General features: G+C 38.4%; 2 protein-coding genes across 5 annotated transcripts; both read left to right on the plus strand.

The window, feature by feature from the left end:
• Positions 1-2,038: 2,038 nt before the first annotated feature.
• Positions 2,039-5,861, plus strand: SELENOK (selenoprotein K). Of its 2 annotated transcripts, XM_075159078.1 has the most exons (5): positions 2,039-2,147; positions 2,724-2,814; positions 3,581-3,661; positions 4,350-4,442; positions 5,562-5,861. In XM_075159078.1, the coding sequence occupies exons 1-5, from the start codon at positions 2,057-2,059 to the stop codon at positions 5,563-5,565; spliced, it is 360 nt and encodes a 119-aa protein (XP_075015179.1). In that variant the 5' UTR covers positions 2,039-2,056; the 3' UTR covers positions 5,566-5,861. The 2 variants fall into 2 exon arrangements, with proteins under 2 accessions (XP_075015179.1, XP_075015180.1); XM_075159079.1 differs by lacking the exon at positions 5,562-5,861 and having other exon boundaries at positions 2,040-2,147; positions 4,350-4,446.
• A 1,295-nt stretch (positions 5,862-7,156) lies between these two features.
• ACTR8 (actin related protein 8) lies at positions 7,157-19,038 on the plus strand. Of its 3 annotated transcripts, XM_075159075.1 has the most exons (13): positions 7,157-7,522; positions 7,726-7,896; positions 8,807-8,917; positions 9,174-9,278; positions 9,930-10,103; positions 10,656-10,749; positions 12,729-12,861; positions 13,184-13,337; positions 13,868-13,963; positions 14,549-14,689; positions 15,096-15,360; positions 15,686-15,849; positions 16,522-19,038. In XM_075159075.1, the coding sequence occupies exons 1-13, from the start codon at positions 7,400-7,402 to the stop codon at positions 16,663-16,665; spliced, it is 1,875 nt and encodes a 624-aa protein (XP_075015176.1). In that variant the 5' UTR covers positions 7,157-7,399; the 3' UTR covers positions 16,666-19,038. The 3 variants fall into 3 exon arrangements, with proteins under 3 accessions (XP_075015176.1, XP_075015177.1, XP_075015178.1); XM_075159076.1 differs by lacking the exon at positions 8,807-8,917 and having other exon boundaries at positions 7,213-7,522; XM_075159077.1 differs by lacking the exon at positions 7,726-7,896 and having other exon boundaries at positions 7,299-7,522.
• Positions 19,039-20,676: the final 1,638 nt, after the last annotated feature.

Consider the following 20,676-nt stretch of genomic DNA (forward strand, 5'->3'; position numbering starts at 1 on the left):
TCCTATTATGTTTCTGTCTAAACTACAGTGAAAAGTTTGGACTACGATGTTTGTTCTTATACTAGCAAGAGTCAGTTTGCTTGTGTTCCCAATACATCACAAAATTTACAATACCTCCTTTATCTCTACTTACAGCCATTATCTTCCCATTGCCATCCTCCCTCTTTTTGTTTTCTTCTTGGTATATGTTGTCTCTGCAACTTGTGTGATAGCTCTTTAAACATAAGATAATTTGCTGTTTTGTCTCAAAGCTCAGTGAAAACAAAGTATATTTATGAAAATTATTTTAAAACAAGACTGTATCATTTTTACGTTAGCATACTAATACAAAGGTATGCATTTGTCATATACTTTCCTTGAGTACTGTTATTTTCCTATTGACAATACCTTTTTTAAAGTAATGTTTTCACTTTCCATATAAAGTTAGTATTTATGTAACAGTATCACCTAACACACGATATCAGATCTACTATGCACTCCACAAATTAAACAGTACACCAATACATCTTTCTTCTAGTTCATTGTTCCATTTATCTGGTTTCACTGAGAATCTAAAAACAATGTTCAAATGACTTATTGACTGAATCTCTGCTTTTCTTCTATACCTATGTAGGCTGTGTTTTGCAATTTGTAAACTGAAACCGATCTGACTACACTTGACTATTATTTGAGAAAATCATCATAAACATAGCTAATTAAGAAAAAGGATAGATGTTGTCCCTGAATAATCTTAACTTACTGCCTTATTTATGCCCCTATGCAATGTGTAGCACCCACTATTTTCTAAACACTTTTGTATTTCCCCATTTATTGAGTGGTAGATTACCTAGCTCTTATATCAATGATAAATATTTATTTTATGTATGTTGTTACAGATACTTTTCTTTCACAATTGCTTTCAGTTGTTAGCAAGAGTTTGTTTCTGGAACATTGAACATTTATAAACATCTGTCAGTTGCAAACAATTTCTTTACTAGGGGACAACTACGTTGTCAGAGACATATTATATTACAGTTTCAACTTGAGACAACACTCTTGTGTTAAGAGGTTTAATAAAAGACTTTACCTCATAGTTACTAGGAAAAGACAGGTCTTGCAAAGGAAGTATTAAAATACTTCTATATTCATTTTTCTTACTGCTGTTTCCCAGCATAATTACACATCCCTTCTCTACTAGTTTAGTTTAAAAAAGAGAGAAGGCATTATATTAAATTTGCCTATATAGCTATAGAGTTACCTCCAATTTTACATGCATGGATTCTCCATGAGAAGAAATGCTAGCCACTATTTGCAGGACAAAGTTTTTATAAAAATAAATGCTCAACTTTGGGCTGAACGTTCCCACCAACATAATGGGAATATGCATAGCCACATATCTGTCATTACATAACAGAAACAAAAGCTCCCTTTGGAGAGAAGTTTTAAATAAATATCTGCATTTGGTCATATTTGTAACATTAGTACAGTGAGCTATCACTTTTCATATTCCATTAGAGAAAACCACAGGGATGCACGGGGCTGTCTTCAACAACTAGAGAATACTGAGGCCGTGATAAAGGACAAAAGCGCTAGCTTTTACTTAAGATCCAGCAGAAGTTAACTACGGAAGACTGCTAAGAACATCCATTTTTATGAAAGCTACCCCAGCATACTACCAACTACGGTTACTGTTTCCCGTTACTGTTGGTAAAACCATACGCTTATCGTGGCCGGCACGGAAGCTCCAGCGGTGTAACTACTAAAATAAATACATTTTAGGAGTGAACGAGAACAGCCCGCTCTGAGGGAGGAGGCCAGGCCGGCCGGCCCCGCAGCAGGGCTGCTGAGGGGGACCCCTCGTTAAGAGGGAGCTGCTGCATGCCGCCACGATTACTGTGGCGAGGGAAGCAGGAAAACAAGCGCCTATCCCTATACCGCCACCGCCACGCCGGCACCGCCCCGCCCCGCCCCACCCAGCGCCGCCGCCGCCGCCACCGCCCCTTCCCTCAACCCCGTCAGCCGGAAGCGCGGAGCCGGCACCACAGCAGGGCACCGCCTTCAGCGGCCGCTTCTGGGCATGCGCCTCCCGCCCGCGCACGCGCAGTGGGGCGGAGGGCAGGTGACGGGGCAGCGCCCGCGGCCCGCCGCCATGGTGTACATCTCCAACGGTGAGGGGCAGCGGTGGCAGGGGGTCGCGCCTTTTCCCCTCAGCGGGTCGGCGGGGGACAGGCTGAGTCTGGGCAGCGAGCGGGGGGCGGCGGGAGGGTATCGGGCCTGCGCTGGGCAGAGCGCTGCCCCCGCGGCCCGGCAGAGCCCGGCGCGCCGCCCTCAGCGAGCGGCACGTCTCGCCCGCTGCCGCTACCAGATCGGCCGCTTCTCTGCGGCCTGGATGTGAGCCCCCCGCGCTTCTAAACGGTTTTTAAGGACTTTGAAAAGTCGAAGCGTGTTCTGCGTACATCGGCAGCGTAACGGAGAAGCAGCTTAACCGCGTACAGGGAAAGGGACTGTGCTGGTGTTTCTGGTAGGTTTACCTGGACCCAGCGTGTGTCTGGTGGTGGTGACCCCATTAGTTCAAGTACTTGGACAGTACCCTGTGGGGAGTGGAACTTGCTGCCGTGGCCCACGAAGTGTAGTTTCTCCATCCTGTTCGCAAATTCTGGACTCAGCAGATGTGTTTTTATGTGATACACTGTACAGTGTCACACACAACGTCACTAGGTGTTTTGTATCTTGATACCTTACAGGACAGGTTTTGGATAACCAGAGTCGGGCACCTTGGCGTTTGTCATCTATAACAGATTTCTTCTGGTCGATAGCAGATTTTGTGGTTCTGTTGTAAGTAGAAATTAATTCTTTTGATGAGCTTTATTTTATATTTGCAATCGGTAGAAGCTACTCAGTGCTGTCAGTCACACAACAATAAAAATACTAGATTTACTCTTTAGCATTCCATATCTACTGTCCCCAAAACGTGTATGAATGCTTTACTATGACTACGTGGCTTTGGTTATTAAGCACTATAATATATTTAATAAAAAGAAAAGTGTGTGAAAAGTGATGATAACTTACTAGCAGTTCAAATGAGTTTTCTTACATTTCTCGCATTTTAATACTGCAAAAAGAAAAAGCATATACTTTTGTTAAACAGCTAATTTCTAATACCTGATAAAATAATTAAGATGATATTTGGAGAATTTCTGCTGGTGACAGTAGATTCTGGCTATGTAAAAATAATCACACAGCAGTAATCACAAATTTATGGCCCCAGATCGAAGCCAGTTAAGAAACAAAAATTTCTTTAGATGCATTCAGCAGTCCTTCATTATTTCAACAAGTTTGTACGTTATGCATTTCTTGCACTTTATTTAGCAGAAAAAATAGATTTTATGATTTGAGCCTTACTGTAATTTGAAATACTTCAGATTTATCTTCATATGTAGGAGAAAAATTACAAAGACTTATTAAACAACAGTAACCTTGAGAAGATACACTGTTCATTCCTGAACACTACTTATTTTCAGCCCATTCCTTATCTTGCAATCCAAAAATTCAGAAACTATATCTAGCAATCAATTCACCTAACTCCTGTTTTATTTTTCAGTTTCCAGAGCATTATTCAACCAGATTTGAGAAGAAGAGGTTACACATCTTCCTCCTATTCAGGATACAATGACGGAAGAGGGTATTTTTTCATATTCTGATCTTTTTTTTTCCCTATCTTAGCAAAATTACATAATATATTCAGACTACAGTTGTGATTTGCATTGAATCGGATCATGTAAGATGACCAAAATGTTGTATATCTGTCTGCGGTATTTTGTCTGAAACTCTTTGATAACAATACATAGCTTTGGATAGCTGTAATCACAGTATAGTCTAACGCTCACTGAAACAATTTTTCAAACCTGCCTAATAGACAATATGCATCTTAGTTGAAATTCTTTTTTTGTTAGACTTGCTTATACTCAGCATTTGATTTACATTAAATCAGTCATTTAATGTATTAGATTACCTACAGAAAAACACTTTGTTACAGGGATACAATTTCTATAAACACCATAGCTACTGTGTTTGTTTGTTCTTAATAGTTTGCCTAACTTTTTTGTAGGACTGCATAAAAGCCTCAGTTAGCTGTAGCTTTCTCTTGTGAGACAGGAGTAATTAGAACAGTTTGCCTAAGAGAATTTTTGTGAAAGTGGGGTTGTATTTGGTTTTTTTTCTTTTAAAAAGCTTTTCACATGAAACCCAAACAACTTTTCCAGAGGTTCTAACTTTCTAATTACTATCATTTAGAGACAGTGTTCTTACATTTCTAGTTTAACAATTTAATGCCGATTGAATAGATGTTGTTTTCCTTGCTTTCTTTTCAGGCCTCCAGCGCATCCTCGCCGAAGGATGGGTCGAATAAATCACTGGGGTGGAGGCCCCAGTCCACCACCAATGGCTGGAGGTGGATGAGGAAGGTAATTTCAAATCTGCTGTATCTTGCTTTGAACTTTTTTTTTTTAAATAACAATGATAATTGAAGGTTAAGGTAGAATGGAGTGTTTTGTCCTCCGTTTGCAAAAGTTACCAACACAGGAAGAGAATCAAAGTTAGATACTTTCAGTAAAGGGGGAAAAAAGGGAGGGGGAGTGTTAAAAGGTTTTGGCTCAGAAATGGTGAGCTTCTACCTTTAATTGCATAGAAGTGGATATACAAAGTATAGCAAAGATTTCTGAACACAGCTGATAAAAAAAACTATTTAGAACTTTTCATCTTTTTTGGCTGCTAATTTAAAGTCCTGTCCAGATCAGTAGTGACTGAAACTTTGCATTTCTAATAGTTATCTTGGGACATGTGAGTTTTTTTTGTTTAAAGTACATACTTGTCAATAGAAAAAAAAGGAAAATTAATAAAGTTGTTGAATGACTATTAGTAAAAATATTTTTTTCTGTTACAGTGATATAGCTATGCAAATCTTGAATTCTAGTACAGCATAAAAATCAGAATTGCTTGGGGGGGGGGAGGGGGGGCAAAAACCATTACAAAAGCCTTTGAATTTCTTACAGCTGCCTGAAGTTTAATTCTGTTTTATTAATTAGTTTGGCTGGTGGGAGTTTCATCTAACACTGAATGTATATATAGTATGGTTTAATTTACTTTAAGACTTAAATAAACAATCTTTTTTCTTTCTCATGAGTCACTCCCCATCGTTACCATAACAAAAGTTACAAGAAAAAAAAACACATGCAGGTGATTAATACCTGTAAATCTTGTAGGAAAAAGTTCATATTCCAAAAAGCACATACACCAGTATTTCAGTTCCCTGGAAAAAGGATAAGCTTCTTCCCATGATTTTTTTCTTCATTTGGATGTTTTTTTCTTTTCAACTAGACATGAGGCCAGCAAAGGCTGTGGGGAGCCTTTTGGGTACTAATGGCAATGTGTAATCTGCTTAGAAATAGAAGTTTGTGAGCCTTTAGCATGTCTCATTTAGCTAAATTAAAAACAATTTTATTTAAAATTGTTACTTACATAATTTTATCTCTGAAAGAAATGCCCTCTTGTCTTCCAGTGTACTTAATTACTTTATTTTTTAGGTAAACGCCTGCTGAAGAGGCAGGCAAAAGAGCATGCACATTTGCAAGAGGAAAGGGAAGAGGAGTTTATTGGCGGACCAAATGAGTTTGAATGTTGTGAATGTGTATGTCTAACTGGAAGCTGTTCTGTGATACAAGCAGATTAATGAAGTTGTACTGGGAACTCCTTCTTCAAGGATCCGGTGTAACTGAACCGCAGTTTTATTAAATACATGTTTACTGTCTAAAGTCTTTGTATAGTTCCTGAACATTTTACTGTAGTTGCAAAGTAATGAGTAAATTATATTTGGCTTGTCAGAAGGTTGACTTTCTCATCATTTTTAGAAAAAAAATTGTCTGAAGTACAGTAAGCCCTTTTCTGTTCAAAAGAGGAAGAATACATATTTTATTTGATACAGAAGGTCCCTCAAGAGTCAAACTTAAAGCAGTGCTTCCTAATAGGTTTTGTATTTACTGTTATTTTTGTCAGTACTAACATTCTGTACCTTGCTGTATTTTTATGATGATACTCTAAAAACACTTTTAAAATGCAAGTTACAAATTACTTTGTTTTATAATCCTTGCCTTTTACAAACTTGCTTCCTTAAGGCCCATAATAGGTTTTATAACATGCCTGTTTTATAAGTACCTCTTGAAACAACTTCCTTCCTCATTATAAACTTACTCAAATGTGTAAGGCTATTTGCTGTACAAATTTTGGTAAGACTTTTCCAATAAAATTAGGCTTTGTTTTTATTACAGGAAGAAAAGGTAGTGAACTCAAATAGAGTGTTAATACAGAAGAGTTATTTTCTGCCAAACAGTAACTACCTTTTAAACTAATTTACTCCATTTCAGGATGGGGGTTTCTTATTGTTGTTCTTGGGTTTTGTGGGGGGTTTGGGTTTTTTTGTTCAGTTGGAGAGGGCTGTGTCTATTTGAGAAAAGATTAGCTGCCAAGAATCCAGATTGAATTATCGTTTACAAGGTGCCACTGCAAATTTTTTACTTGAACCTCTCTAATAGTCTCCTGAGCAGGAAATTATAACATCCAACAATGCCCCTTGGTTAACATAAGCATCCACTAATTAGCTGGCTTTTGGCAGCTAGTTATGGTGAAATCGCCCCCTCCGGTGGCTCCCACTCTTGCTACACGTACTCGGCACAAAGTTTCTGTCTTCTCAACTCGCTGTGTAACAGCAGCCTCCGGTCTAACACACGTACCTTCCTCAGCTCCACTCAAACGTCGCATCTTCATGAAGGAGCTTCCCGCTCACAGATCAGGTGCGTACAGGTAGGCCGGTCATCGTTAGTTCTTCACAGGTGTATCACGCCTGTATCAGCTGTGCTATGATATTTTTACAGACAGTATTTTTAAGTTGATCGGAGGACCGTATTGCCCTTCCTCCAGCCCCACCAGCAGTAACAGCCCAGCTGACAGGGTTTGGCTGCCGCTAGGTCAGACTTCCCGCCGCGGCGGCGGTCTCTCCGTTCTAGTACAGCATAAAAATCAGAATTGCTTAAAAGGGGGGGGGGGGGGGGCGGGGGCAAAAACCATTACAAAAGCCTTTGAATTTCTCCCCAGGCTCTCCGCTCACCGCCTCGCGTCCCCTCAGCGCAGAGGCCGGGCCAGTCCCTCGGCGCAGCCGCTGCCTTCCCGCACCCCGCTGCCAAGCCGAGGCGGCCTCCGCTGAGGGGACGGCCGGGCCGCTGAGCGCCCCCGCGGTACCTGCCTGAGGGGCGGCGCCGGGCGCGGGCCCGCCGCTTCCGCCCCGCGCGAACGCTGGGCTCGGCGCCGCTCGGCCCTCGCAAGAGCGGCTTCCGCCTGGCGGCCGGGCGCCGCTCGCCCGGCGGGGAGCATGACCCAGGCGGAGAAGAGCGAGGCGGAGAACGGGAAGGACAAGGAGCGCGACCGGGAGCGTGAGCAGCGCGGCGTCAAGCGGCCCATCGTCCCCGCCGCCGTGCCCGAGTCCCTGCAGGAGGTGAGGCCCGGCCGGCCGGCGGTCAGGGGCCGCCGCGGCGGCGGCTCCTCAGGGCAGCGCTCCCTTCCTGCTGGCCGAGCGGCTGCGCTGGGCGGTGGGGGCGGGCTCGGCCTTTTAAAGGCCTGGGCGCGGGGAGACGCCGGGGCGGCTCCGGGTGGGCGCGGGGACGCCTGCCCACCCCGTGCGCGTTGTGGTGCTTTCAGCAAATACAGAGCAACTTCATCGTGGTGATCCACCCTGGCTCGACGACCCTGCGGCTCGGGAGGGCCACGGACACGCTGCCCGTGGGCATTCCCCATGTCATCGCGCGGCGGCACAAGCAGCAAGGACAGGCGGCCTACAGAGACAGCTGGCTCCTGAGGGACGGGCTCAATGTAAGCCGGGCCTCGCACTGGTGGCGCGTCCTCCGAACTTGCTAAAATGGATGTTTTAACGATGTATTTCTATTGCATTTTTCAGTTGTGTAATACGTATCTTCTCCTCATGCGTTATGTTTTTCCAGAGAGGAATACGTCTCGAGACAAACTTTTTTTCCCTTTTAATGTGCTGTAGATGCCACCTTACTGAAGTCAGTAGATTTGCACCAGTCTGTGCTAGGGCTTCATTTCATTTGTTCGCAATGAACTAAATCTAGTTTAACCCTATGAACTAATTCATAGGGTGAGGGTTTGTACTCATATTGATTTCTCTGCTGTGTGGTCTGATATCACACACAGTATTTCTGTTTATAGAATGACAACTGTAGAAGTAGAATTGAACTGCTCCATTTGTGAATGCATGGTTACAAGTTGGCTTGTAACTTGGATAATGTAGCCAGTAATTTTAGTCTACCCTGCTCAAAAAAATATATGTAGTGATCTTATTCATACTTTGAATCTGTACAAAAAAATCATTAATCATATTAATCTCTCTAATATTAAACCTCACCTTTACATAAGTGAGATCTATTAAGACATTTTTGCTCCTACTTAATATTTCTGTAGTTAAATAGATAATGTCCTGAGCTCATCACTCTGGAGGTGAAGACCAGCAGCCATTGCAATCAGTTAAAAGATTCAAGTTGACTTAGACAGATAGGTGTTGGGAACTCTAATATAAAAAAGGGCTTCTTTAAAAATAAGTGTATGTATGTTCATTGTAAAATGTGCAAACCTTCTGTCCTTTCTACAGTCTATCAACTACAGTAATGATTTCATTGTTTAGTAATAGCTTCAGTATTACCAGCATACAGACATCTAGTCAGAAAGTAAGTATTTACGTTGCATATTTTTGGGTTTTGTTTAGAAACCTGAAAGTACTGAGCAGAGACAAAATGGCCTTAAAATGGTGGACCAAGCAATATGGTCCAAAAAGATGTCAAATGGTGCAAGGCGTATACCAGTGTCACCTGATCAGGTAACTGATTCTTAAGATCTTGTTAAATTGTTCATTCATGTAGTCATTTGGTGGGATGCTGTATTTTAGTGGAGAAGAATAGATATCCTTTTTACAGCAAATACAGATAATGCTATTGTGTGACCTAACTCTAAGATCTGAGAAAAAGAAGATTTAAAATGGTTCTTCGAGGGGTAGGGTGTTTCTTTTTTCTTCCATGCATAAAAAGTGACTGGTAAAATATTTATCAACTGTATTTGTTTTGATTACATTTCAGGCCAGGTCATACAACAGACAGATGCGGCCAGCTATTTTAGATCACAGCTCTGGGGCCAAGTGGACAAACACATCAAATCATCCTGAATTTTTGGTAGGAGAAGAGGTAAGATTCATTTTCCTGCTGAAATGAGGCTTAGTATTATGTTTTAATGCGGCAATGTAATCAGTAGCAGTTTGCTGTATGTTAGTATGTATTGAAAGGCATATAAATTTAGTCAAGCAATACAAGGAGAAGCTTTACTATGGACTAACTGAATATTTATTATCATTCAGCAAGACCAGACAGTTTCCCCCATTTGCCTAGCAAGTACCTTGATCCTTTGCTGCTATAAATCAGTGTTTCTGCAGGGACGAGGTGAGAACTTTGCCCATGTGGTATAATTCAGAGAAAAGGCAAGAAACTGACAAAAGGATCAGTACATGGAATCACTGCTGAGTAATTAGGTATTCATGAGCTTCAAAGAGTCTTTACATTATTTTAGTTACTAATTTGAGATAATGGAAAAATATACTGTTATGTTCATAGTAGATGACCATGGAGATGAAAACTCAAACAAGTTAAACCATGTACTTAATGTCTTTTTTATTTTCATGCTTTATAATCAAGCCCTGTTAAAAAGAAATCCACTGTATTGCTGTCACATCGGTCTGAGTGCTGCTGTATGTCTTGTATCTGCTTCTGAAATATTTTTCTAGTATTTGTTACTAATCTTTTGGGAAAAACAATGCGTAGAACATTGTCTGTTATTTTTAGGCACTGTATGTTAATCCACTAGATTCTTATAATATACATTGGCCTATTAGAAGAGGGCAGTTGAATCTCCACACAGGACCTGGTGGCTCCCTCACTGCAGTATTAGCAGACCTTGAAGTTATATGGTCACATGCAATACAAAAATATCTGGAAATACCATTGAAAGACTTAAAGGTGAGCTGTGAACACATTAATGTGGGCTGTATCACTTCTGTAAACGTTACTATAAAAGAGAAGCAACCTGCCTCTTACGGGTGGTTTTCTTAAAGAATACATTCTTTCTGCTGATAAGCATGGTTCCTAAGACTTCATTTGGAACTTTGTGCATGTCTTTAATAAAAAAATTGTTAATAGAACTTCTACTAAGGAGGTTTGGAAATCCCGTTGTGGAAAATTCATTCTTAATCTGTTTGGGATTTTTTTGTTGACTCAAAATGAGGCAACTGAGGAATGGGTGCCTAATACTTGCATAATTTAATCTTCTTGCCTAGTAGGTGTTTTTCTCATATCTGATGTACTTTTAAACATTTTAGCAACCTATAAACTTGTAACTTCGTACTTACTCTGAACTCATTTTTTAAATTATTAAAACCCTTCCCCCTTTCCATAATTTTGCCTCTTTTAGTAACTCATATATTACGCTTTCTTCCTTAGCATCAGGTATTCAAGAATGTAAAGAGAAACTTAGTTTGAGAGCTGGCTTTAATTTACTGTTCTTCTCTTCAGTACTACAGATGCATTTTACTAATTCCAGACATCTATAATAAACAACATGTGAAAGAACTGGTAAATATGATCCTAATGAAGATGGGCTTCTCAGGTAAAACCATACATAAGCAAGCACTTAATGATTAATAGTATAAAGATTTTTTTTTTTTCCGTTTAAGGCACATTTTTGCACATCAATCCCAGTTTGGCTGGGACTAGCACCTTTCATCTTTTGCTATTCCCATAACTGTTGTCTGTTTTAATGGGCAAAATGGTTGGCTGGCATTGAAACAAGTTACTTGGTTTGCTATTAGGTATTCCAACCGTGGGCTTCTCACTTCAGCTGAGATAAAAGTAGCAACAGTCTGATTTCTCAAGTATTTCTAAAATGCACAATGTTAACTCCACAGAGTATCAAGACTTCAGAACAAAAGTATATAATGTAAGATGCTGCTACTGTCCTCTCTACAGAATGACATAATAGGAGGTTTCAGAGTTGCTTAAGTGCGTACACTAAATATAGGAAAGCAGTAAGATTTTTAAAAAATAACCAAGTAATTGTTAGCTTCTTCTACATATTTATTTTTAGACTGGAAAGCCCTCTGATGAAAAGGAGTAATGCAGTTTCCTTTCAGTTAAACTGCTGGAAGTTTCTGGCTAGTCTTCTGGAAAGAACTGCTGTAGTCTTAGCCAACCTTCTCTGATTTCCCATTTAGAGAAAACATGGCAAATCGTTACGGAAGGCACAGTAACCCAACCATATGGAGCGTATTTAATTTGAAATAATCAGAGTATTAGTACCTTTGGTGCTGCAAAGTCCTTTATTGTATTAGGTATGCAAGGAAAGAGATTTAAAAAGTGGACAAGAATAGTAAGTTAAATGATAGAGACTAGTCAAACAATAAGTTAATTGTAAGATGTTGGAGATTAATACTGCTGTTGTTTAATTATTAATCAGTACGAAGTGCAAACAGTTCCCAAGTATTTGTCTCAGCAGAATATGTGCTTAGATATTATTGCTTCCCATCCGAAAGAATTAAGTAGGTGGTAAATAAACAGTGCAAAAAGAGAGACTGATCTCCTGAGATCTAAATTTTGCTCACATGTATATATATATTTGATTTGTTTCATTATGTTAAAATGAACAAGCCATATTGGCTGTTAGTTTTAGTTTTTGATCAGAATCATTCTAAATCTTTGTTTGATTCCTCCTCAGTTTTTACGTAGAAGTAATGTGAACAGTACCTAATAATACTACTATGTAAAAATGTACTGGCACTAGGATAGAAGAATTTGCAGTTGAAATGTGTTAGCTTCAGAGGAACAGGAAGAATACGAAGAAAAAAATACAAATCTTCATATTCATCAGATACATGAAAGTGAAAATCAGAAAGTATCATTAATAACTCTTCAGAGTGCCATTTCCTAAATAATAATTTGATGAAGAGCTGAACTAATTATACAGCATAACTAAATTCTCTTAATCTATTTAAAAACATTTGCCTTTAAAACAGTAATTCTACTTAGTTTTTGTCTACAAAGCACAACTCAATTGAGCTATTCTTTTTTGTCAGTGGCTAGAAGGATAGACTGAAGCCTCCAGTGCTTCTTGGGTTTAAGTATGGGCTTGTGATACAAATACAAAGGTACGCTTTTACAGAATTAAAGATGGATTGAAAGGAAAGCAAACAGTGAAATTGGACCTTGTTTTATAACTATTTAAAGAACATATCTAAAATGCTAATGGTAATGGTACTTGATTAAAACTAGAAAAAATTAGGAAAATGCTTCATGTGCATCTTATAACCAAGACCCTGCAATACTGGTTACAAAAACAAGTCTGGAGGCAGTATCTTTAAACTTGCAAAAAATAAGAACATTTGAATATAGGCATCCACCCTGCTCTTAGCTTTAAGGGGATACCCAAGATTTGTAAGTCCCCCCTACCCCATCTTCACTAAATATACAGACTTTCGGTGCAGAGTCAGGCTATTAGTAGATTTTAAAAGACATTAAGATGTCCTTTAAATGTCAGCAATATGGCTCTGGAGCTTGGCATAAATTGAATATAACTTTTTCTCATATTGCTAGGAATTGTTGTACACCAGGAGTCTGTCTGTGCTACTTTTGGAAGCGGTTTAGGCAGCGCATGTATAGTAGATGTGGGAGATCAGAAGACAAGCGTTTGCTGTGTAGAAGATGGTGTTTCCCATCGCAACACCAGGTATCTTTTAATATGCAGATAAGCATGTACTTAGCTGCTTACCAAAGACTTGACTTTGGTAAGAAAACAAATTTCTTTTACAAATAAAAGATTTTTTTACTGTGAGTGTGTGACAGGGTCATCATGTTTCGGTATGAACCTTAAAGAATTCTGACATCTTTAAAAGAAGAAAACAGGCAGAACTGGTACTGTGCTCTGCAAACTACATGGAGGTCATGATCACAGCATGTCTAAAATGTTGCTTGTATTCCTATGTATGCTACTGTAGAAGCCAGTATTTCAGCAAATTCATAAAATAATCTTTTTCTTCTCTGTGCTTTAGGCTGTGTCTTGCATATGGAGGATCTGATGTGTCAAGGTGTTTTTATTGGCTTATGCAACGAGCAGGATTCCCATATAGAGACTGTCAGTTAACTAATAAGTTGGATTGCCTGCTGCTTCAGCATTTAAAGGAGACATTTTGTCATCTAGACCAGGTGAGAAGGGAAAATGGTATATTCTCCAAGTAATTTTTTTTTTTTTCCTTTATAGAATGCTACTCTGGGGAACCCTTTTGCAAGTCTACAATTGCTTGTAAATGGAATAAAATGTAATATTTTACTCAGTAGAATACTGGCAAAAGCTGTAGAAGCTTTAGACTTGAAGTATTTGTAACTTGTTTTATTTTTCTTCTAGTTGAAAGAATCCCAACTCTTGGAAAGGTAGTTTCTTTGTTCTTATTACTGAAAGAAGCTGATAGTAGCTGCAGATTTGCTGTTTTTCAAATTTAGTTTTGAAAGATTTGCCAGCAGGTCTCTTCTTTCTGCACAAACCCTAGAGGCTTAGGCATGTAGAAAGCTGTTTTGGCAGATTGTGCTACAAGGAAAAGACTTTAAAAGGAGTTCAAGAATAGGTAAATGAAATTCACAGTCTGAAGAGTTTTGTTACTTTTTGTTGTTTCCTACAGTTTAAATAGATTATGCAGCTTGATAGAGAGATATAAAAGATACATTGTTTTTGACCTTAGGATATTTCTGGATTGCAAGACCATGAGTTCCAGATTCGTCATCCAGATTCTCCAGCTTTATTATACCAGTTCCGATTAGGAGATGAAAAATTACAGGTGATTTTTTTTTTTTTTTTAAATTACAAGAATTATATTCAGCATTCGGGCTCAGAGCCTCACTTTGTATTGGTCCAGTGCTACTAGCCCACATGATTTATGGATTGTTCTTAACATATGCTTGTTGATAGTTTTAAAATTAATTTCTATATGTATGAATGGGCGTAATGCAGCACTAGTGGATGCACAAGACTTCCTAACTAGCTTTAGCCAGAATGGTTGTAGCTTCAACTAAATATGATGATTTTTATCTTTCAAGGACAAGGAATGAATGTTAATTTTGCACATTTTTCACCTCACCATTGAATTTTCTAATTTTGTAACAAACTGCATTTGAATACTTATTTATCGTACAATGCCAGAATCTGTAAAGAAACCTATATACATGTACAATTGTATGTTTGGGGGTTTTTTTAATTATACAAAGCTGAAGACACTTTAGCCTTTTACAAAACTATTTGAAAAAAATGTGTATTTAATTTTCAATTGTGAGAAAAATAGACAAGCTTTTTCTTTTTTTATAGTAAATACGAAAAAAAAACCACAACTATGTAGTAAAACCATGTCAAATTTCTCATTCTTCAGGCTCCAATGGCTCTGTTTTATCCAGCAACTTTTGGAATTGTTGGACAAAAAATGACAACTTTGCAACACAGGTCACAAGGTGACCCTGAGGATCCTCATGATGAGCATTACCTGCTAGCCACACAAAGTAAGCAGGAGCAGGTGTGTGAATGCTTTTATTTTTCATTAAGCATTATTTAATTGGGGAACAAAATCAGGACTCATTAGCTCATCTCAGAAATCAAAGTTTGTTATCTGGGCCAGAAGCATTAAAAAATAAATTTAGAGTAAGGAATTACAGGTGTCTAGACAAGTCCTTAATTAGAACTGTTTATTTTCAGAGTCTAAGAGGGCTTCATGTTATGGCATTGATATATCTGATAGAGTTCAAAATAAAACCCTTACTTTGAAAGTGAGGATTAAAATGAAATAATACAATGCTTAACCTTTCTGTGCAAAAAGGTGACGAGAAGTACAGTGGTGTTTAGTTAAGTCTTTGTATTGTTCTGTAACCTGCTAAAGATCCTTTTGCATTTTTCATAGTTCAACTTGTTTTCTCATTTTTAAGTCTGCAAAAGCTACAGCTGATAGAAAATCTATGTCGAAGCCTGGTGCATTTGAGGGAGACTTGAGAGGCCAAGCCTCAGACGTTTCAGAGAGGATCTACCCACAAGAAGTGGAACTGGGATCTTCCCAGAGTGATTGTATGATATCTGGAAATGATTCAGAGGAACCTTTAACTGCACACATGTCCAGGAAAACAGCTATTTCTCAGTTTGAAGGCAAAGCCTTAGGCCTTGACAAAGCCATTCTTCATAGTATTGACTGCTGTGGTAAGAATTACACTTGTACAATTCTGTAAAATACGCATGTCAGTTAGTGTGGATTTATGGTAACTCCTATATTTTACCAAAGTAACACGTATGTCCCTAAGTTTTCATCATCTCTAGAGTAGCTACAGTGTTCCTTATACTTGCATCTTTGTTGAGGTTTCTTGAGCTAGACATTTTGAATCTCCAAGGAATAGAAAAAGAATTTTAGAAGCAAACACTTGCTAGTTTCTATCTGGTTTGACTTGCACTAAATTCTTTATGATACAAATACAGGCCGTATTAACTTTAAAAAGCAGATATATTTCTATATATCCATTCATTCCAGCATCTGATGATACAAAAAAGAAGATGTACAGCTCCATATTAGTAGTGGGAGGAGGCCTTATGTTTCATAAAGCTCAAGAGTTTCTTCAACACCGAATTCTCAACAAAATGCCACCTTCTTTTAGAAGAGTCGTTGAAAATGTTGAAGTCATCACAAGACCTAAGGTATACTGTTAACTGATAGCTAAATGGTTAATAAACTATGATTGGTTGAAATCTTCAAAAGATTAAAAAAATTATATATTCTTTCAAAACCACAGATTAGTTGCATATCTGAGGAGATTTAGAAGAGCTTTCAGCTCATGACATAGCACTCTCCAATTATAGGCAGGAAGTTAGAAGTATAGCAAGAGTGTTACTAGTATTGATCACTGAAGTGTTTATTAGCTAAAGGCCATATTCTTAAAAAAGCAGTTAGTACTGGCCCGTGAAGTTAACCTGTCTGCTCAGCAAGAAATTGTATTAGGGTTTTTTATTACTATTAAAGTAAAAGAAAGTATGGCCTTAAAAGGGCAATTTTCATTTGGCATTAATCAGGCAAAATTTGTAAAATCAAAACTTGAGTATTTTTCAGAGCCTCCATTGCTGAGGGCAGAATTTCCATGACATGCCTAGAACGCATCTTAAAAAAAACCAAGTGACTTCTCTAAACACCTTAAATATTCTTTCCATATTTTTATCTCACTAATTTTTCCTGAATAATTTTGGAAAACTTTTCTCCTCCCCTCACCCCCGAGATTCTAAGTGGTGAATACTGTTGGAAAAATTAGGATACAAGTTTTGAGAACTATGCAGATTTACACCAGTGATTGTGTACAATCTGTGTTTTCAATTTAGGATATGGATCCCCGCTTGATCGCATGGAAAGGAGGTGCAGTTTTAGCCTGTCTTGATACAACTCAGGAGCTATGGATCTATCAGCGAGAATGGCAGCGTTTTGGTGTCAGAATGTTACGAGAGCGAGCTGCATTTGTATGGTAATGGGTATGTTTACAGTGGAACATGAATAATTGAGGATTCCTTTCCCCAAATGCCCCCTTTTTCCAGTGGAGATGTACTGATCTTCTGCTGATAGATATTTTTGTATTTTATTGAAACTAACTTCAACTGAGATTTTTCCAAAAGTGGTGCAAAAGTCTTCAGCATTGCTATACTTCATCTTTTGAACTGTAGGCATTGAAGTCTGTGTACAGACTATCACAGTCATTTCCAAATTCACTACATTTATATAGGTTATGTATATTAAAATTGCACAGTGTGGGAATTTGAAGTATAAAATATTGGCGTGGCAGATGTTAAGCCAAGATTCATTCCAGATACAGGTACACAGAAGCAATAGCTGAAGAGTGCAGGCTGTGGGTTTAATGCCTTATTCTGATTCATACTCTAATCAGGAGATAAAGTTGTTAGATAAGCAATTATCATAGAAAAAGTGAAATGGAGAACCCAAACTACAGTTGCTGTTGGTATTTTGCTTATATAATAAATTATATTATTCAGTGGAAAGACTTACGAATTTGAAAGTGGAGTATTTTTTCTTGCCTGTTCTCATTCATCAAAAGCTCTTGCTAGCTTTTCATTATCCATGGTAGTTGTCCACTCTTCTCCCTATTTAAAAAATCCAATATACTACACCTAAAAGAACTAGATGGACTTTTATATAGCCAGCACCAACCTCAATCCTGTGGTACAGGCACATGGGCTTTTTCTCCCGACAAATAATCCTTAGTTACAGAAGTACTATTTGTTGTTTTTTTTCCTTCTGTAATGAAGGCTCCTGCCACCCTCAGATCACACCTCAAATCCATATCTGCAATTATAATCCAGATTAAAACTATTAAAACACTTCTAACAATATAATAAATATCAAAGATCAACGAATGTAGTTTCTACAAAGCACACGAGAAAGAACTGACTTCCTTTTAATCTGCTTTCATTAAAAGTTCTAAAGAGAAAAGATATTTCCACCCAAATTATGCTGTAATCTTACCTGAAAGTATTTTGCTGCTGTGATTACATTCTTGTATTTTATTTAAGATGAGGACCTTTGAGCTCTCTTTTATTGAAGGTAGCATACAATACTTCAAATTTTACTCTGGCAAGATTAGACGTCATTGCTGGATTTGTTTTTTTGAGGGAGAAGGGGGCATTCCCTTCAAGAAGAGAGTCCAGAATTCCTGTTATAGAAGAAATGTATTTTTTTAAGTCGCGTGATTGTGATACAGAAGAGAAAGAACGTATGTACAAAGATCTTGTTTAGATTTGTTGATATACGAACGGTTCTCCACGGCAAACATTTCACAACTTCGTGTCAGTGGGTGCTGACACTTGGAAACACTGAAGGATGAGGTAAATTACTCCACTTTAAAAGCTACATTATTCTTACAACAGCATATCAAACATGCTGTAAATGCACACTGTAACTCAACAAAGTAACAGAATCACAAAACCAGCCTTTAAGTCATGTTGGAAAACCTCTGCTGCTTAACTGCACTTGAGGCTCCCATCAGTTAACTTCACAAACTCTACACAGAGGAGAGCAGTGCTTCTAAATTACTTGATGGTCCATGTTCTGGTATTTACACATCCAATTACTTCTGACTGACAGTTTTATTTGAGCACAAATTTCTTATTTCTTTTCTTATTATGGAAGTCCCTTCTTAGTTTGCTACAACTTAGAAATGTTTTGTTCAGGATTTATTTCAAGTAACTAAGCTTGTATTATGACCCGGTAGCTACAGTGCCCTACTGTTTGTCCAGCTATTGATGCTTTTGTCCCCAGTTTTGTAAGACTAGAGCTCAATATCCAGACACGTGTTAATTTCCTATTTCTTGGCATGCACCTCATTGCATGAAACAGAAAGGTCTCTGCAGGAGTTCTCAATGTCCTTCATAAGACAGTATTTTGGACAGAAGTTCAGAGCACTTGGTAAAGTGTCTTGTGAACTCACCTCATTGAAAGAAACAACCATATATTTTTGTACAGAAGACTGATTTGTCATGTCACTGCAGCAGAGGTTAACTGCAAGAGTGAATATATTTTCCATGTTATTGTTTCTCATGCTTTTACAAGAAACATCACATGCAGCAGTGGTAGGGTTTGAACTGAGGAAAATCACCCCATCTGCTGCTGCTTTTTGAGCAGCAAGCCATTGTACAGGATCTTTTTCAGCAATTCTCCTTTTCTCCACATGTCTAGAATAACATCATTCTGGCAGCCCTCATGCAGGAGTTCAGCAAAAGAAAGGACAGTGTGATGAAAACCCTTCTAGATATATACTTGTCGTTGTACTGGATAAGTACTTGTAGTTGTAGCTGCATCCGTGGAAGAATTGCCTCCTAAATTAATCTGTTAATTAATCTGTAAACAAAAAAGACACCATATGCTCTCTTAAAATGTCAGTATTTCTAGAAACAATGTAAACAAAATTTGAATGGCATTCTAAATTGGTATGGAGGGGTTGATTCTGTGCCTTTTTTTTTTCTAGAAAAAATGAGATACCTTTGTAAGTATGAAAAGCAAAAATAGTGAACTAAAATTAGAATTTAGAGCTCAGATTCCCATCTTCATGACAAAATAGATCCAACTTAGACAACTTATCTGCACTTCATCTCTCCAAGAATGTTGAAAATAATTTAGCAAAACAGTGTTCAGTAGCTAGAGCAGTTTAAGGTCTACTACACCAAGGAAGCAGCCTTGCATTACAGACTGATGAGAAGAGGGTAGCAGAGGCATGGTACTTAATCTGTTAGTCATTCTGCAAAACTAATACTGTGAAAAAAAGTGCTAAGTAAACAAAAATTAAACATCAAAATGCTCACATGACCCCAGGTGCTGTTTGCTAAAGAGGAAAGGGCTAACCAAAAATTGTCCACACTGTAAATAATTCACTGGTTTTACAGGTGTTTGAGAGATTAAATATTTACTCTCCATTTAGGAAAAAAAAACAACGGAAGAAAAAAGACTAGGCCTACATTAGCAGGTAGTGCAGTAGAATGGCAGAGACCACAGAGCGAAACAATTAGGGCTGAGGAACAGATTTTTGCACCGAGTATTTCAGGGTAGTTACTGCAGCCTAGCCCTAGTCCAGTCCTGTGGCCTGCATACCCATTAGTGGTTGGACTATGTTAGATTCATTAGAGCACCTCTTCCAGTTTAATTTCATCTGAGAGGATCAAGGCTGCACTCCACAACCACCCTGCAATATGAACCAACCGTAGTGAAGCCGGTGGGCAATTCCCTTCAAAAGTGCAATACTGATTTAAACTAAAACATTAATGCAGCTACATCTGGAGTTTCCTGAGCAAACTTGAGAGAGTTTCTATTACAATGATACCTAAAAGGTAGTCTCTTTCATATGATCTTATCTCATTTAAAAGGATGCTTGCAGCAAAACTCAAAGAACAGGAATTACAGAAATAATAAAGTTCAAAAATTGAGAACCCTTACCTTGGTCTGTAATAACGCAAGCTACCACAGCAATAATACACACTACTGCAAGTAGAGCAGCGAGGAGAAAACACACAAATCTTCCAACTGGATTGATTGTGAGGGTCTCCTTAAAAGAGAAAGAACAATCACTTTCAGACAAGTCTTGCACAGCTGAAAAAGCTGTCTTCAGTTAATGAATTATTGAAATGAGCATTTCCAACGTCCATACATGGAAGAGAAATTATGCTAAAAGTTAATGCAAAATGGTTAATAATCACATTGAGAACTACAGAGCTGTTGACTAAGTTGTTACTTTATTTTCTTCCCTACTTTGAAAGAAACAAGACACATCAGTCTGAATCTGCTCCCTCCAAGTTCCTCCCATGTTTCTGGAATGTACCTCTGCCTGCAGCCTGACATCTCATCAGTTGTTCTCCTCTCTTCCCTTTTGTTTAGAGTTTTACCAAGAGCAATAGTTACAAAATAACTAATTCCTTAACTGCGACATTACTGTATTAAGCACAAAACCAACTTTTAAGAGGAGGAAGATGAAAGGCAAA

The sequence above is a fragment of the Calonectris borealis genome, chromosome 10, assembly GCF_964195595.1.
Source record: "Calonectris borealis chromosome 10, bCalBor7.hap1.2, whole genome shotgun sequence".
NCBI lineage: Eukaryota > Metazoa > Chordata > Aves > Procellariiformes > Procellariidae > Calonectris > Calonectris borealis.